This window comes from Gigantopelta aegis, chromosome 10, assembly GCF_016097555.1.
Source record: "Gigantopelta aegis isolate Gae_Host chromosome 10, Gae_host_genome, whole genome shotgun sequence".
Lineage (NCBI taxonomy): Eukaryota > Metazoa > Mollusca > Gastropoda > Neomphalida > Peltospiridae > Gigantopelta > Gigantopelta aegis.
In genome coordinates, this window is record NC_054708.1 from 34,890,438 (window position 1) to 34,906,721 (window position 16,284).

The window sequence follows — 16,284 nt, forward strand, 5'->3', positions numbered from 1 at the left end:
TAGTAACACAGAACAAAGTGTGAAGGCTAAATTATACAATAACGGACACAGCCATTTTAACGTAACCCATTGGATTCACTTCAGGGGCATAGCGTGATCTGGACCTTGGGGGGGGGGGGGGGGGGGGGGTGTGTGTGTGTGTGTTCGAATATGAACCAAGTGGACCTTTTTCCATTTTGTTTTTGCACCACCCGAAACTCCATATTTATAAACCTGTATGTTTTAGTACTATAAGCAGACCATTTGCTTCAGCGGGGTGTGTGTGTGTGTGTGTGTGTGTTCATGCGAACCCCCCAAACCCCCCAAGCCTACGCCCCTGCACTTTCTGGACTGGTGAGCGACAGCCATTTTAACAAAACCCATTGGATTCACTTTCTGGACTGGTGAGAAGGTAGTTACAAAATACTTAACATGTCGCTTCAGGTCTTAGTCTTAGAACTGATGAAAGAGTATAACCAGTCTGGTGATGTTCTCACAATGATGAAACAGACATGCACTGCAATGTCGTTATTAAAAAAAAATTGTTCCAATAAGACATAACAGGTTTACATTATTCTTCTATACAAAGTAAACCACAATTGTCAAACAATGTATTTATATTAATACATTTCAAGAGGCTTTCCCATGTTCATATTAATAAGTTTTATTGTGTTCATATGTTTACATCAATACATTAGTAGACTTCCATGTGTTCATGTTCACATCAACATATTATAAAAGGCTGCCTTGTGTTTCAGTTCCCATTTGTTCATACGCAGATTAATATATTAGAGGTTTCCCTGTGTTCACATTCACATTGACACATTATTAAAGATTTCAGTGTTCACATTCACATCAATGTATTAGTTGTCCTTGTGTTCATGTTCACATCAATGTATTAGTTGTCCTTGTGTTCATGTTCACATCAATATTTTAAAGGTCTTCCTGTGTTCATATTTCACAACAATACATTAGAGGCTTCCCTGTGTTCATGTTCTCATCCATACATTACTTCTGTGTTCATGTTCACATCAATGACAGGATTCCTGTGCTTATGTTCACATCAATATAAGAGAGGCTTCCCTGTGTTCATGTTCACATCAATATAGGAGAGGCTTTCATATTCACATCAATCAGGTATTGAATTTTGGGATTTTTCTTTAGGCTTCCCCAGAATCAATAACATGATTTACCATAACTATTTGGGGATTCAGTCTCATAATCTTACATTTCGGACCCGAAGTTTAAATTCACAGCGTGCAGTACATTAGAGGTTTTCCCCGTGTTCATGTTCACATCAATACATTATGGAGACTTCCTTATGCCTGTGCTTCAAGTGTTCACTTAATGCACCATGGAACATTACTTGGTGTTCTTATAGTTGCCGTCAGGTTTTTTTTTAAAGCAATTCTTTTTGTGTTTCCTCAAACCTTTGCTAGACTTGAACATTTTTCCACAGTTAAGGCACAGCAGCTCTCCTCTGTGAGCTTTCAAGTGGTCTGCAAGGTATCCCTTGTCCGCAAACTCTCGTGGACACAGACTACACTTATGAAAATCTCCAGTGTGAATTCGCACATGCCTGCTGATATTGCTTCGAATCTTTGTGGTGTATTCACAAAAATTGCATTTGAACAATTTTGGACCCTTAATGACAACCGTGTTATTACTTGTCCCCCGTATACTGGTCATCAGCTGTCTTGGTAGTTCATGGAATGTCTGTCAAAGAAACAGAAATAAATGACTTGGACTGAATGTATGGGTCAGCCACATGTATGGATTAGTGTATGCTGCTGGCGGTGCATGAAATGGTGAAAGATTGTATATGATAAAAAAGGCTCTCAACATCCACTAATTCGAACTACAGGACACATCTCTTCAGTTTTACTTGTCTCATCTGAAACACACGTCCCACATAGATGTTTCTGTTCAAAGAGCTGAGCAATATTTAAGTTATCTCTAATAATACAGCAAACATTTCCTAACGAAAAAACTTTTCGAATCATGTGCTAAATTACCTCATGAAAACTGTGCAATCTTTATAATTTGGACTTAATCCTATGGGAAATTCTAAATTCTTTTGCACTTAACAGCGTGGGCGATCCCCCCTCCCACCCACCCCAAACCCATTTGCTGTCCTGGACAGAGGAGCCCGCATAAGTCAAAACTTCCAGGCTCATACTGGAAAAATGTTTGGTTTAGCCAATTTTCAGATATGTATTTCCTTGAAAATTATTAAAATGTGGTTAATTTAAGGAATATGTTATTAGATAACCAAATATTATTATAAATAGTATTGAAACAGAAATCACATTTTTTGTTTTTGATGTTTTATTTACAGAATGTGTTTCCAAGAAAGTTTCCCTGTTTGACACGTATAAAATCAGCACAATAATGGCTAAAACATTCTCCGTTCAACAAGTTTTAACTGAGGTACAAAGTACTGATGACGAAGAAAAAGGTGGAACAACGTATGGTAATGAAAATTATTTTGAATCCTAAACTGATTTACAAAGTGACATTGACATTGTGACAAGGTGGTTGTCAGAGGGGGCGAAAATGGGAGGTTATGTGCATTGGACAGCCGGACAAAAATTGCTGGTTTGACTGGCATCACAAGAGAAAATATTGGAGATAAATAACAAGTAAGTCCATATTTATTTCAAATAGCCTTTATTTTGATAAATTAATGACCCGAAAATATTCTTACTGGCTGAAAAACAAATAAATACATATTTTTAGATTTTCCTGATTTTCGTCTCAGGAGCTCAGGATGGCTGGGCCGAAACACGCCAGGAGCTTAAGGTTCAAAGGGTTAAACAGTCCTTGAGTTGTTTTTTAAACAGGCAATTTCAGGTTCACATACAATTTAATAGTCATATCATTTAATGATATCTGGCCACATGACATTTCACACCTTACATGAACTACATCATTTGGAAATCATGAATTTAAATATGACATACATCCAAAATAATTTAAAATTTTAAGATTTTAAGCAAATACAACTTTGACAATTTTGCTTACAAAGAAAAAACCCAACAACAAAAAACCCCACCTAAATATTTTGTTCAACTCTAAATAGTACTGTCACAACTGGTACACCAACTTTTACACAGGCATAGATAGGTTTTCAGGCACAATGGTCCGTTTCCTCGGTATTTTTCCAACTGAAAAAATTAAGTTACTTTTCAACTTTGTTTGACTCCTGTATAGGCTGAATGAAGTTTATAAGCTTTCACAAAATTGTTCTTTTGTATCCCAAGTACCTTATCTTTGTAATTTAACTAGAAAAATGGATAGGTATTTGCACACAACTATGTCCACATCAAGTATTCTTAAATTCAAAGTATCACTAAGAAATCTTAAAATATAAGTCAACTATCACTGTTGTCGGGTACATCACCTTTTCAGTGACCTCTTTAACCTTTTCAGAAGTTCTTTACTTTGGAAAAAACCCTAAACATTAGCCATAAAATTTTGTAATTTTACAAGTTCTAACCCTTTTCAAAAGTTCCTTATGGCACTAAAAGATGCCTTGCCAAATATTCACATCAGTACAGATGAGCAGTTTCCTTTCCTAAGATTCTAACCACAGGTTTTTCTGTGGTTCCTCAAGCCACTGGTTGACATGAATGTCCGCATACAGTTTGAACACTGCAGCTCTCCTCTGTGAGCCTTCAAGTGGTCCATTAGGTATCCCTTGTCCGCAAACTCTCGTGGGCACAGACTACACTTATGAAAATCTTTGGTGTGGGTTCTTACGTGTCTGTCGATGTTTGAACGATGATCGGTTATATATTCACAGAAATTACATTGGAACATTTTTATACCCTTTGAGGCAAAGGTTTTAAACTCTGAGCTACCATCTGTGGTGATTTGTTCAAAGACTGTTCCTGACGAACTGGCTATCAGCTTACTGGAAAGTTGATGGTATTTCTGTGAAAGAAACAGAAATTATCACTGTGCTATGTTAACACTGGAATCAGCGGCATTCTGCTTGTCTGAGAACAATTAAAGCGAAATGTGTCGGTTGTAATAAATACAATTATACCAGGTATGTAATGTCAAGCTACATAGTGGTGTGGTTTAATAATACTTAGTCCATCATAACTTAAGACACACACAATGTAGTTCTCGAAACAACTTTTAGTTACTTAATAATCACTTCAACAAATATCTATCACATGCTAACTTTAAGTACAATGTATTATGAAAAACAAAACTCATATGACAATTTAATGTAAAATTTATTTAATCACATTAACATAAATGTTACGATTAAAAGAATAAACACCAAAACAAAATTAACAACCTCAAATAAATGTTGCTAAAAGAAAGAAAAAAATCAATTTGTTTATATAAAATATTGGGATTCCATGACAATTACAGACTGGTTTTCAAGAAGCAATATACATGTAAATTGTATAAATTACATAAATTATATTTGGATCTAGCATCTAATTAGTAAATTGGAATAACAAAACATTAAACTTTAATTAATTTTAAGATGAAATTACAACACTTTTTAGAGTTAATGTTTGTTTTGCTTAACAACATCACTAGAGCATATTGATTAATTAATCATCTGCTATCCATATGCTTCTGACATAGTCTTTAGAAGAAAAAAAAACTACCACATTTTTTTCATTAGTTGCAAGAACTTTAAATGCACTTCCCCACATATAAGATAGCACATACAAAGCCGTTGATATACTGCATTGGTTTGACAGGAATAAAGCAATCAATGAATGGGTCCACCGTGGGATGTTGATCCTACAACCAACGAGACCTCTGGCTCTACTAACTGAGCTACATCAGTTTAGGGGTATTCTAAAACATAGAATTCTGGATAACTCTGAATCACATTCAAACAACTCCTCGGTATATACACAAATATCCATTTTGAATTTGAAACTGTACTTGACACATGTATAGCTAAGCACAACACTTTCTGTGACTCCTCAGCCCTCCTGCAGACATGAATGTTCGGCGACACACCGTGCACTGCAATTCACCTCTGTGTGCCTTAAGATGGTACGTGAGGTTTCCCTTGTCAGCAAATTGCCTCGAACACAAATGACATTTATGAAATTCCTTCGTATGAATTCTCACATGCTTGTCCATATTTGACCGATGGTCAGACTGATATGTACAGAAATCGCATTTGTATTTGAAGCCAAATGCACTAGCAAGTTTGGTCATATGGACTTTCATAGATATGCCAGTGGCCCGTAGTGTTGAATAATTCTGTGGAAAAGAAAAACAAAATCTGTCCTTAATGCTAAAAAATTTGATTTTGACTTGAAAAGTATTTTCCAAACCCTACAAGTTCATGTCTAAATGTTATTACCACTAAGACAATTCTAGATGACGTTTTAACAGGAAAATTACCTATGAAATCAATGGCAACTAACCCCAGGCAACATCCATGTACATTTATATACAGTAAAACAAACAGATTGTTAAATATTTTCTATTATAAATAAAGTTGGGTCTGTTAATGTATGTAAAAACAAGGCAACATTTTAAATGTACAAACACTGAACCATGTCGGAACAAAAATGTTAATGACGCAGATGTGGCATGAATATAAACTTGACAGATTTTAGTCAACTGAGCTGAAATAGCAGGAAACAAATTCTTTGGAAAATCAAAGTGACCATACCTAAAAAAATCCCAAGAATTCTGTGGAATTAAATGTCTCGCTTATCATAAATTTTGTTGGTGCACTGTGATGAGTGCAACTATAAACCAAGTTTTATTGACCTACATGTAGGAATTATAATTTGTGTGAAATTGATGTAAATGCAAAATTTTAATGTTAAATTTTAATGCAAAAATTGACACCGTCACCACGATCGGAAAAGTAATTTACCTACATCTACATCTCACCTTTTTACTTCATAAAGGGGAGTACAATCAGAAGATGAACAATAAATAATACGAAAAAAAAAGTGTTGTTTCTGCACTATTTTCATATGGCATGTATGTACATATAACTGTTTACTTATGTCCAGATAACTGAATTCACAAATGTTACACGAACAATTTTTAAATTATGTCAGTCCTATTTTTCCCCAGCATGTAATAAGAAACAAGTAACTATTTTTTCGGCCTTATGTTTTCACTTGACCAGATTTATTTTCAGATATTTGAATTAAACAAAGCAGTAAGAGTTCTAAAAACACATTTCCTGTTAACAACTACATGTATTCCTTCCTCAGTAAATATTAAAGTGGCTAAAAACCAGACCAAGTGTTTAAATATAATGATTTGTAAATTATCCTAAATATAGGATACATGTATAAATCATAGCAAACACCAAAGGCAATTAAAATATTCGTGGGTACAATTATTTTTTTTTTTTTAATGTTATAAAAAAGACTGAACTTGCTCAAAAGAATATAATGCATGGAACTGGTTATACGATGTTTTTATTATCCACATGCTTCAACCTAACCGAGTTAATAAAAACTATACAAAGCACATATATAATAATATGACTGCTTTCCCAGTCCTAGCTCAGACGTCACTGTGCATGTCATTTCGTCGTCTCCTTCTAGTTTAAGACAATCCTTGTCATTCATAAAAAAAAACTTGTGTCAGGATTCATGTATTACATATGTACCTTCATTCTCGCTTGGGCAACACAAGAATCCCGACAATCATTTCGTAAAATCAGTATGACACACAAGCTTGTATAATAATCTCTATACACATGTATTATACAAATATCTTTGTATATTAATTTCTTTTCTTGCTATACTTGTATCATAAATATAGGCTGGATAATACATGGAATGATATAATTAATAATTTATATTATATGTAAACATTAAGCTAGTTGATAAACAGTGCATCCAAAAAACACGAGTAACTGCTGCTACCAATAACTGATCCGGGCAAATTCCGAGGTGAAATTTCTAAAAGATGTAAATGTTTGAAATTTATACACTCGGATGCATAATTATTCAGCAACAATAAACACTAATTATTTACAGTAGTATTCTCAAAAATCCTTGCCAGCTGCTGCTAACTAGCAGTTTTATATTCAAGTGGATTGAAGACTGGCGAGTTACTTTAAGTATCAATCCAAACATGGGCATGATTACACCGAATGACACTTGTCTGTGATAACTGTGTCATCATAACATTAACAGCTCAATCCACGTGATAACTGTGTCATAATATTAACAGCTCAATCCAGGTAATAACTGTGTCATAACATTAACAGCTGAATCCAGGTGATAATTGTGTCGTCATAACATCAACAGCTGAATCCAGTAATTTTAATGCTTGCAAGAACAAGTAATTCCTTTTTTTCTTCGGCATGCCTTTTCATGTTGAACATGGCCCTGCCTGCTGGCAAACACTTTACCACAGTACTTGCAGACAAGTTCTCCACGATGTCCTTGTAAATGATAGGACAGCTTCAGTTTCTCAGCAAACTGTCTAGGACACAAATAGCACTGAAAGAAATCACCCGTGTGACAGCGTTGGTGTCTCTTGAAGTTTGAAAGCTTGTTCGTCCTGTAATCACACAATTCACACCGGTGACCTCCTTTAGGAGTTGGCAGACGCTTTCTGAACGGATATATGAATCGCCTAATCTCGTCTGATGAATCAGTTGGAGTAGCATTGGAACTGAATGCTGACTGTTTATTTGCATCACCTTCTTGCAATGGCTGACTGCTGGAACACTCTGCTGGCAAAGACATGTTTTCTACAGAATCAGTTTCTTTGTGGGAATACTTTTTGTGAGCATCAGCTTCCACTTTAATTATTTTAATTTTAAAGGGTCGCATTGTTGGTTTTCCCACTGATGACGTTGGCAGACGAATGCCAATCTCACGTTGCCACATTTTGGAATCCTCATTTGAACAAACTTGCCCACAGTCTTTAGAGGTGCTGACATTCTCATCACTGGTCCTCTGCAGAAGACAACAAGAATATTCATGTTATCTTTGTAATACTGAGAACCAATTTTATGAAGTTAATGATGCATTACATTTAGGTTAACTTTCCCACTGCTAAGGGTCCATCTAAAATGACCTAGCCACAGCAAGAATCAGAAAGGTTTGGTATCCTCAAAACAAACCAATTATTGTTCAATTCACTATCCAAGACTCCATTCCAACAGTAAGGATCAGATTCAAAACAACATTGTTGTGTAGGCACAAAAAAGGTAAACAATATAGGTTTCAGTAATCACAAACATGCATACAAACTATTTGAAGACATATTCACATCTCTTTCAACGAACGCTATATCATAATATGACCTGTCAAAGACAGAGTGTATAAGTATTGCATAGCCAAGTAAAGCACGCCCCATTTCATCAGTGTACATCACTTGGTAACACTATTTATCACAGACTCACAAACTGAAACATCCAGTACACTAGAAATAATACACAGAAAAACCTAGTCCATAACTGACTTCTTTGCCCCTACCTCTTATTGAATATTAACCTTTCTCTCTGTATTTTGAGTATTAGTTCAAGTAACAAAAAAACTCAAGAGTATTCACTACTGGTGAGGTACACGATACACGTGTCAGGAGTGATAAAGAAGCACACACATTAATGAATGTATGATGTACATGTGGATGATTGGATTGTAATTATGTGACATTTGTTTCAGTTTCAAAGATCGCGAGACAATTTTAAAATATTAAACAGTAATTGCTAATCAATTTGCAATTGACCGGAAATAACGCTAATCAATATTTTGAAAACAAAATGTTCTCTGAGTAGGTCATGGTGAACTAGTTATGATATACAACACACCGCTATCCCAAGTTGTACTTGCATGCAATGTTTGATGATCATATATATATACTCTTCAAAAAAAAAAACGCAAAAGGGTACAAATGGGTTATAACTCCGATTTTATGTTTCCTACCGGTTCATGCTTTGTAAATATAAGGTCATTGCATGTCCCAAACACATTCCCACGGTTACATTCGATAAAACGCAGCTACCGTACAATAAAGTTCCAAAATGTGAATATTCGCAAAAACGCAGCCACGTGCAAACCATGTCACCACTGCACGTGCGTTGTCTGCACGTGCAACATGAACACCGACAGTATAAAAGTGCAGGGTGTTCGCTTGCCTGGCCTCTGTATCTGGCCGACAGTTGACAATCCAGGACATGCCACGTCTCAGTGAACCGCAGAGAAACAATGCCATCGGCCGACTAGACGCAGGCGAATCCAGAACGGCCGTTGCCAGGGCATTCCATGTGTCCCCAAGCACCATCTCCAGACTGTGGGACCGTTACCAGCAACATGGATCAACACGTGACCTCCCTAGATCCGGTCGACCACGGGTCACTACCCCCGGGCAGGACCGCTACATCCGGGTACGCCACCTTCGGGAACGATTGACTACTGCCACCTCCACAGCCGCAGCAATACCAGGTTTGCGCAGGATATCCGACCAGACCGTACGGAACCGCCTACGTGAGGTAGGAATTCGTGCCAGACGTCCAGTTCGAGGTGTCATCTTAACACCACAACACCGTCGACTCCGACTGCAGTGGTGCCAGATTCATCGACAATGGCCCCAACTGCGATGGAGACAGGTGTGGTTCAGTGACGAGTCCCGATTTCTGCTCCGACGTCATGATGGAAGATGTTGCGTGTATAGGCGTCGTGGTGAATGTTATGCGGCAAACTGCGTGCAGGAAGTGGACAGATTCGGCGGGGGTAGTGTCATGGTGTGGGCAGCCATCTCACACACTGGCAGAACTGACCTGGTCCAAGTGCAGGGCAACCTGAATGCACAGGGCTACATTGACCAGATCCTCCGGCCACACATCGTTCCAGTTATGGCCAACGCCCAACGCAGTGTTCCAACATGACAACGCCAGGCCTCACACAGCACGTCTCACAACGGCTTTCCTACAGAACAACAACATTAATGTCCTTCCTTGGCCATCGATATCACCAGATTTGAACCCAATTGAGCATCTATGGGATGAGTTGGACCGACGCCTCCGACAGCGACAACCACAGCCCCAGACCCTGCCCGAGCTGGCAGCAGCCTTGCAGGCCGAGTGGGCCACCATCCCCCGGGATGTCATCCGTACTCTGGTTGCTTCAATGGGCAGGCGGTGCCAGGCAGTTGTCAACACACCCGGAGGCCATACCCGGTATTGACTCCAGATGACCTTGACGGTGTGTCCTATCACGTACTCACAATGGACTAGAGTGAATTGTGAACAATCCTGCAACATTTGGTAATTAAATCAATTCTCCAAATGTTACGACAATGTGGTTTTGCGTTTCTTCTTTTGAAGAGTATATATATGAACTGATCTAAGGAAGATATGGCCTGAACAATGGATTTCCTTTAACGTGCAGTAATCAGTGAAAAGTAGGTCACATTAAAGATTGTGTTATATACATATGCAGATTGGATTACAATGTGAAATTTGTGCAATGGCACCAATTACTGATGTGCAGTAATCCATGGAAAGTATGCAACACCTTGCCATTTCAAGTTGTACTTGCATGCAATGTTTGATGATCCTATATGAACGTTCAATTAATAAGGAAGACATGCCCCAAACAAGTTAACAGACACACAGTGTTATTAATAGCCAGAGATTTGACTCTACATGTAAATTTATTAACATCCAGTTAGGAAGTGATTTATTCTTTGAAATTCGGTACCAATCAAAATGCATTAAAAATCATCACTTAACATTTATTAATACCATCCCTCACTAGGGATAGGACGATTCAGTTTTTTAATTTTCGGTTCGATTTTCGATATTTGGTCCACGGTTCAATTTATTCACGATACTTTTCACAAGTAGTACAAGTACGCCAATTATCATACATACATTTATATAAACTATTTTTTGATGGTCATTTGTAAAATAATTGTAAATATAAAACTATATTTTGACTAGAAAACAAAAATTGTTAGCACATGCTTAAAATATTTATTCTATCGGCAGATTCATTACTGGGGTCAGTCCCTATTTTGGGAGGTTGCAATTTTTATGGTCCCGGCAAAGAAATTTGCAGGTTCTGTGCAGGATCCGAATTGGACCTAGATTTACCATCGCCCACGCAAACATGTCAGGCGTAAGGGAATCAAGCGCTGTGATTGGTCGAAATACTTTACAGGTCATTGTGATAAGATGCGGAAACTTTAATACATGTACAATTAAAAAAACCACAAAAAAACAAGAACAACTTGCAGTTCGCAAATTGGAAAATGGTACACCGAACCGTGGGCTTAAAACGTGATTTTCGTGAACATCAATTAATCGTCCCATCCCTGTCTCTCACATCAGATTTCTGTACAAAACCTAAGAACAGTGACTAATGCTTAATCATTTTATAGAATGGCAAGCGAAAATGTTAATAACTTAGCTCAAAATCCTCTTGGCGTGTATATTCCTCAATGGGCAAAAAGACAATTAAAATATGTATGCAAGACTAAAGAGTTTGGGTAAAGTTTATAATGTTATAATGGTGTGTATATTCCACCAGCTGATATAATTCTTGCCTGTATACAAATCAAAACATGAACTGTTATAAATACGACATACCACACAAAACAATAATAAATGTTTTATTTACATGTAGTAGGGCCTACAAAATTAACAAAATTAAAGTCCACCCACCTTGCTGATCACTGCTTCAATGAAAAGTTGACAAAAAAATTGCTCAACGAATCCAGCTGCATAAATGTAAAATTGCTTCAGTTTTCAGATGACCTACATGTACTTCCGACTATACCGTGCATGCTTAAGCAATGTGTTGCCTGAATGAGACTTAGTCCATTACAAGATAATTATTATGGCTCAAAAGAAAAAAATGAAAGAAAAAAAAAATGGCACAAAAACATGGTATAGTTTTCAAGTGTTTATTAAACAAATTGCACAATTATTTGACAGCTAATTTAATAGCCAATAAATCAAGTCCAAGATACAAGGGTGTGTGAAAAAATAATGAGCCTCGAGCAGTTTCTGAAATGATAGCCGACCTTTTTTGTGTGTACGGTAACATGCATCAGGGTTGTTCAGTTTGTGCTTTCTGGTTATAAACATGGCCATTAGACATTCAGAGAATTTTTTTTGGACAAAACTGAGTAAAGTGCTGTGATTAGGTTTTTTGACATTTGAGAGCAAGACACGCCAGTGAATCCATGAACGCATGTGAGTTCTCTACGAAGTCTCTGCCCCATCCTATGTCAATTCCAAGCAATTGGTCAGATAATTTTTTCCAGGGCAGAGACTGCAACTTTCCAGCAAAACATTGACAAAGTGCATCAAATAGTTTGGAATACAGGTAGAGATTGAGGATAAAACCGGCTTGCCACATGCAGGCTGTGAATTTAGCACTATTCCCAGATTTTGGGTTCGAAGCATTAAATTATGAGACAGAACCCTAAAATATTTTTATTACATCATGTTTTAATTCCAGTGGAATCCTAAATAAACCATCCCCATATTACATGCCTGCATACAGATCAATAGATAATATTATCCATATTCATTTGCATATGTCCAAGGTTTGTGCGAGATGAATACCCACAATGCTCACAGCTGAAATGAAGGAGACCAGTCCATTATGGAGAAGCGTAAATGCAAATTTCGTCAGGGCACCTCTTTCACCAAGACAGTGCCCCAAGCCAAATTGCGATGGCAGCTGTGCAGGAGAGTGAGTATGAATTGTCGTCTCACCCACCTTATTCACCAGATCTAGCACCAATAACTATCACCTGTTTGCCAATCTCAAGAAGCACCTTCATGGACAGAGATTTGAGCTCACAGGAGTTGTGGAGAGATGATTTGTGGGTCAGAATTCTGACTATTGGCAGAACATTGCAGACTTGCCCAACAGATGGAACAAATGTAGAAATATAATGTACCTGCTGTGTACTCTGTCACAATGAGGCTCAATATTTGTTTACACCCCTGTATAAATATATATATATATATATATATAAAACAATTAATTATGTAAGCTTTTTCGTTAAGCACAAAAATTATTTTTATGTGCAGGTATGTTTGAATATTTATCCGAATTTACCGATTGGTAAGTGCACACACCAAATTTTGGTATTTCACATAGCCGAGTCAGGGATAATGAGGAAGATGGGTAGCATAAATGTGTAATTAATATACTTGTATGAAACAAATCCCTAAAACTGTAAATCAGAACAAATGCAGATATACCCTGTAAAATGTCGCCTATAAACTTTTATCACATATAAAACAACCAACAAGGTAAAAAATACTACAAAAGGCACATCCATGTTATTACATTGTGTAGTTTAAACGCAGTATTGCTGCTTGTTTAACAACTAGAGGATGTTTAACGAATCACGATCACTGTTCAGTCTGATTCTGAGAGATGTGGTTGTGTTCACTGACTGCAATACTTGATCAATGCTATGATAAGTACAATTGTACACCCAGTTAGACCACACTATAATAAGAATTCTACTAATGTTATTAACCTACCAAACAATTAGCAGACACCACAAAAACACCATTATATTAATTATTTCACATGAACTTGGATTCAGTAATTGGTTTTGACAGCAATACAATGATTACAACATATTAACATATTTAAAGGTACATGCTCCCATTTGAAAACTGTTACATTTTCTTCTCAACAGCATTTTTTTTTCTTCCTTGGAATCTGCAAATCCAATGTAAAAACCCAAATCTTTTTTTCTCTTCTTTTTTTTTGTACATGGACATAGCAGACCATAGTCACTATTTAAGCCAAACCCTTAAAATTATTAGTAATTTAGCTAATCTGGTCAAAACATCTGCAGCCAAATTCAAATGTTAATTATCCAAAACACCAAGTTTCAAATCACCCTTTTAATGAATTAATAATAAAACAATTACCAAATTCAGCTTAAATTTGTTGATTTGGTGAATGACAGAACTAATAGCATGATTTTTTTTTCTGTTAATATGTTACCAGTGTATTACTGCAATAAATCAAAAAGTGTGCAGACTTTCTCAATCATTTCGACACATTAATACTGGCAGATGCAGTTTAAGCTCTGCAAATATAGGCACATGTAACTTTAAAACTGAAAGATACAATTTTTTAAATTAATTTTTCTGTAAACAATCCAATGATACATTTTCAATGATCAAGAGTGTCAATGTGAAATCAACTGTTAAAGCAGGCTAATATTTTACATGAATATCAATTAAAACAATGCATGTAATATCAACATAAACTGAACACAAACTCAAAATATGCTATAGCTTCAACCAAAAACATGTTCATTTTTAAGTGCCCCCCCCCCCCCCCCCCCACATATGCCCACCTCTTTTTATATACTCAATGTCATGAAGTGCCTGTGCATCATATAAAATGTTCTCACACCAACTGCAAAGTTCATAAATCATTGAAATTTGACAAAGATGATGACATTAACATATAACAGTTAAAAACATCTTGTTTATGAATGACAAATAATAATCTTTTGAAATAATTTGACCCCCCCTCCCCACCTTCATTATCGTTAAACATACCGCATGTAATAGTATACACAAGATCTTTTTTCTGTTAGTATATGTATGCAGGGTACAAGCTTGTTTTCTAACTGACCCAGTATGTTTGCATAAAACCAAAATTACAGAAACTGTTAGAATATGGATGAACGAGTGACGGTAAATGACTATACAATGGACTCGTCTAAATCGGATTCACTTGGGACCGATGAAATATACACCAGTTTAGACAAGAGTGCTGGTGTAGACATATTTTTTCTAGAGTTACAGTTCTTGCGAATTAATGATCAGAAAAAAACCCAACGTAAATAAAACGTCATATTCACCAAATGATTAGACTGTTTAAGGTATCTGTGAAAGTAAGGCAAAGCAATGTTACCTACACCAGTTACAACAGGTGTGGTTCATTGTTTATTGAGCCTTAAATCCATTATTTCATAATACTGGGGAACTGCCATCATTATTTAAAAGGTGACCACAAGTAGACATAAGATTGCATGTTGGTGTAGACAGCTAATTACTATGTAAACCGTTCTCTTGTTCTTCAATTTGCATCCAAAATAAACAGCATCCGTTTTAGGCAGAGTTTTATTCATAATAAATTAACTGTAGCTGGACGGGACTTTAAAACTGTATCGGTTTACACAGAAATCCAGTTTAGACAGATGCCGGTTTGGAAAGAGTCCAGTTGTTTGTGATATTTTCCATGCAAAGTTAAGAAAGCAAAATGACTGCATCCAGTAATAAAGTTATTGATGTGCTAAGTTAATAAATTATCTGTTTGATGATTATAAGGTTATGGGTTTTTTTTAAACTATCTTTGTCAGACAATCAGTTTAATTTTATTAAGTTTTTGCAACTGACAAAAACTAGAGTAGCTTTTTTGCAAGCATTTTCCTATTCAATGAATTTTTTTTTTTTTTACATAACCATTTTGAGAAAAATTAAGTGTATAATATTAATATATAACAGTGTATCATTTTATATAAATGGAGTGGCCCGTATGCACAATAATCAGCGGGAGGGGCTTTACAATGTTAAATTCGTTACTTGGTATGTTTGTAATACTTAAGCTGTCGTGCCGAGGATGTACACATGTATGTGCGTCTATTTTAAATTGAAAACTGCTGAGAACCATAAAATACAGAAATATTTCAGTCCTGTCTTAAGAGACTTGGTAAAAACTTAAGTAATTTATAATTTAATAGTGAGATAAAAGTAAAAGGTGTTCCAACAATAGACTGGGTTTTATCACCTATGTTTCTAGACTCCGATAATCAACATCATTCCCTACCATTCCACAAAGGCGATGTCTTTTTTTTAATTCTCAATTTTGGAGTAAACATTTCCGAATCTGAATGTTTTTTATTATTATGTAAAAAATATTTTTAAAATGATATGTAACACATGACAAACATCCCTACACTCATGCGTAACATTCTATAATGCAAAATAAGTATATTAATTTGAATAAATTACAAGTATATGCACTCTTTTAAATTTAAGTTTTTGAAATGAAACTGAAAATCCTCAATATTTTTGCAAAATGACACTAAAATTCCTAAACCCAAAGCCATGGGTGTTAAGTCAAATTTTAGAAATAAAACCCTGATAGCCTAGAAGAAAAAATACTGAGAAGCAATCGCTGTCATTTTGAGGAATGAATAGCTGATTGTGGCAGCAAACTGTAACTGCATGTTGAGTGATAAAATGTGTTAGTTCATTAGTACTAGAAGGAAGGTATGAGAATGTCTGCAATTAAATGTTAACATGTTTTGTGCTTTGAAGCTATAACC

General features: G+C 36.1%; 1 protein-coding gene across 21 annotated transcripts in view; it reads right to left on the reverse strand.

Annotated features, from left to right (window-relative positions):
* The window catches only part of LOC121384770 (zinc finger protein 263-like), a 93,183-nt gene that overhangs the window by 56,831 nt on the left and 20,068 nt on the right, over positions 1 to 16,284 (reverse strand). The window contains exon 4 of one of the 21 annotated variants that reach the window (XM_041515331.1): positions 214 to 1,695. The exons of 17 other annotated variants lie outside the window; for them this stretch is intronic. In XM_041515331.1, the coding sequence (XP_041371265.1) occupies positions 1,342 to 1,695 (354 nt within the window). In that variant the 3' untranslated portion in view covers positions 214 to 1,341. 3 more of the 21 variants (XM_041515332.1, XM_041515341.1, XM_041515322.1) reach the window with 3 other exon arrangements.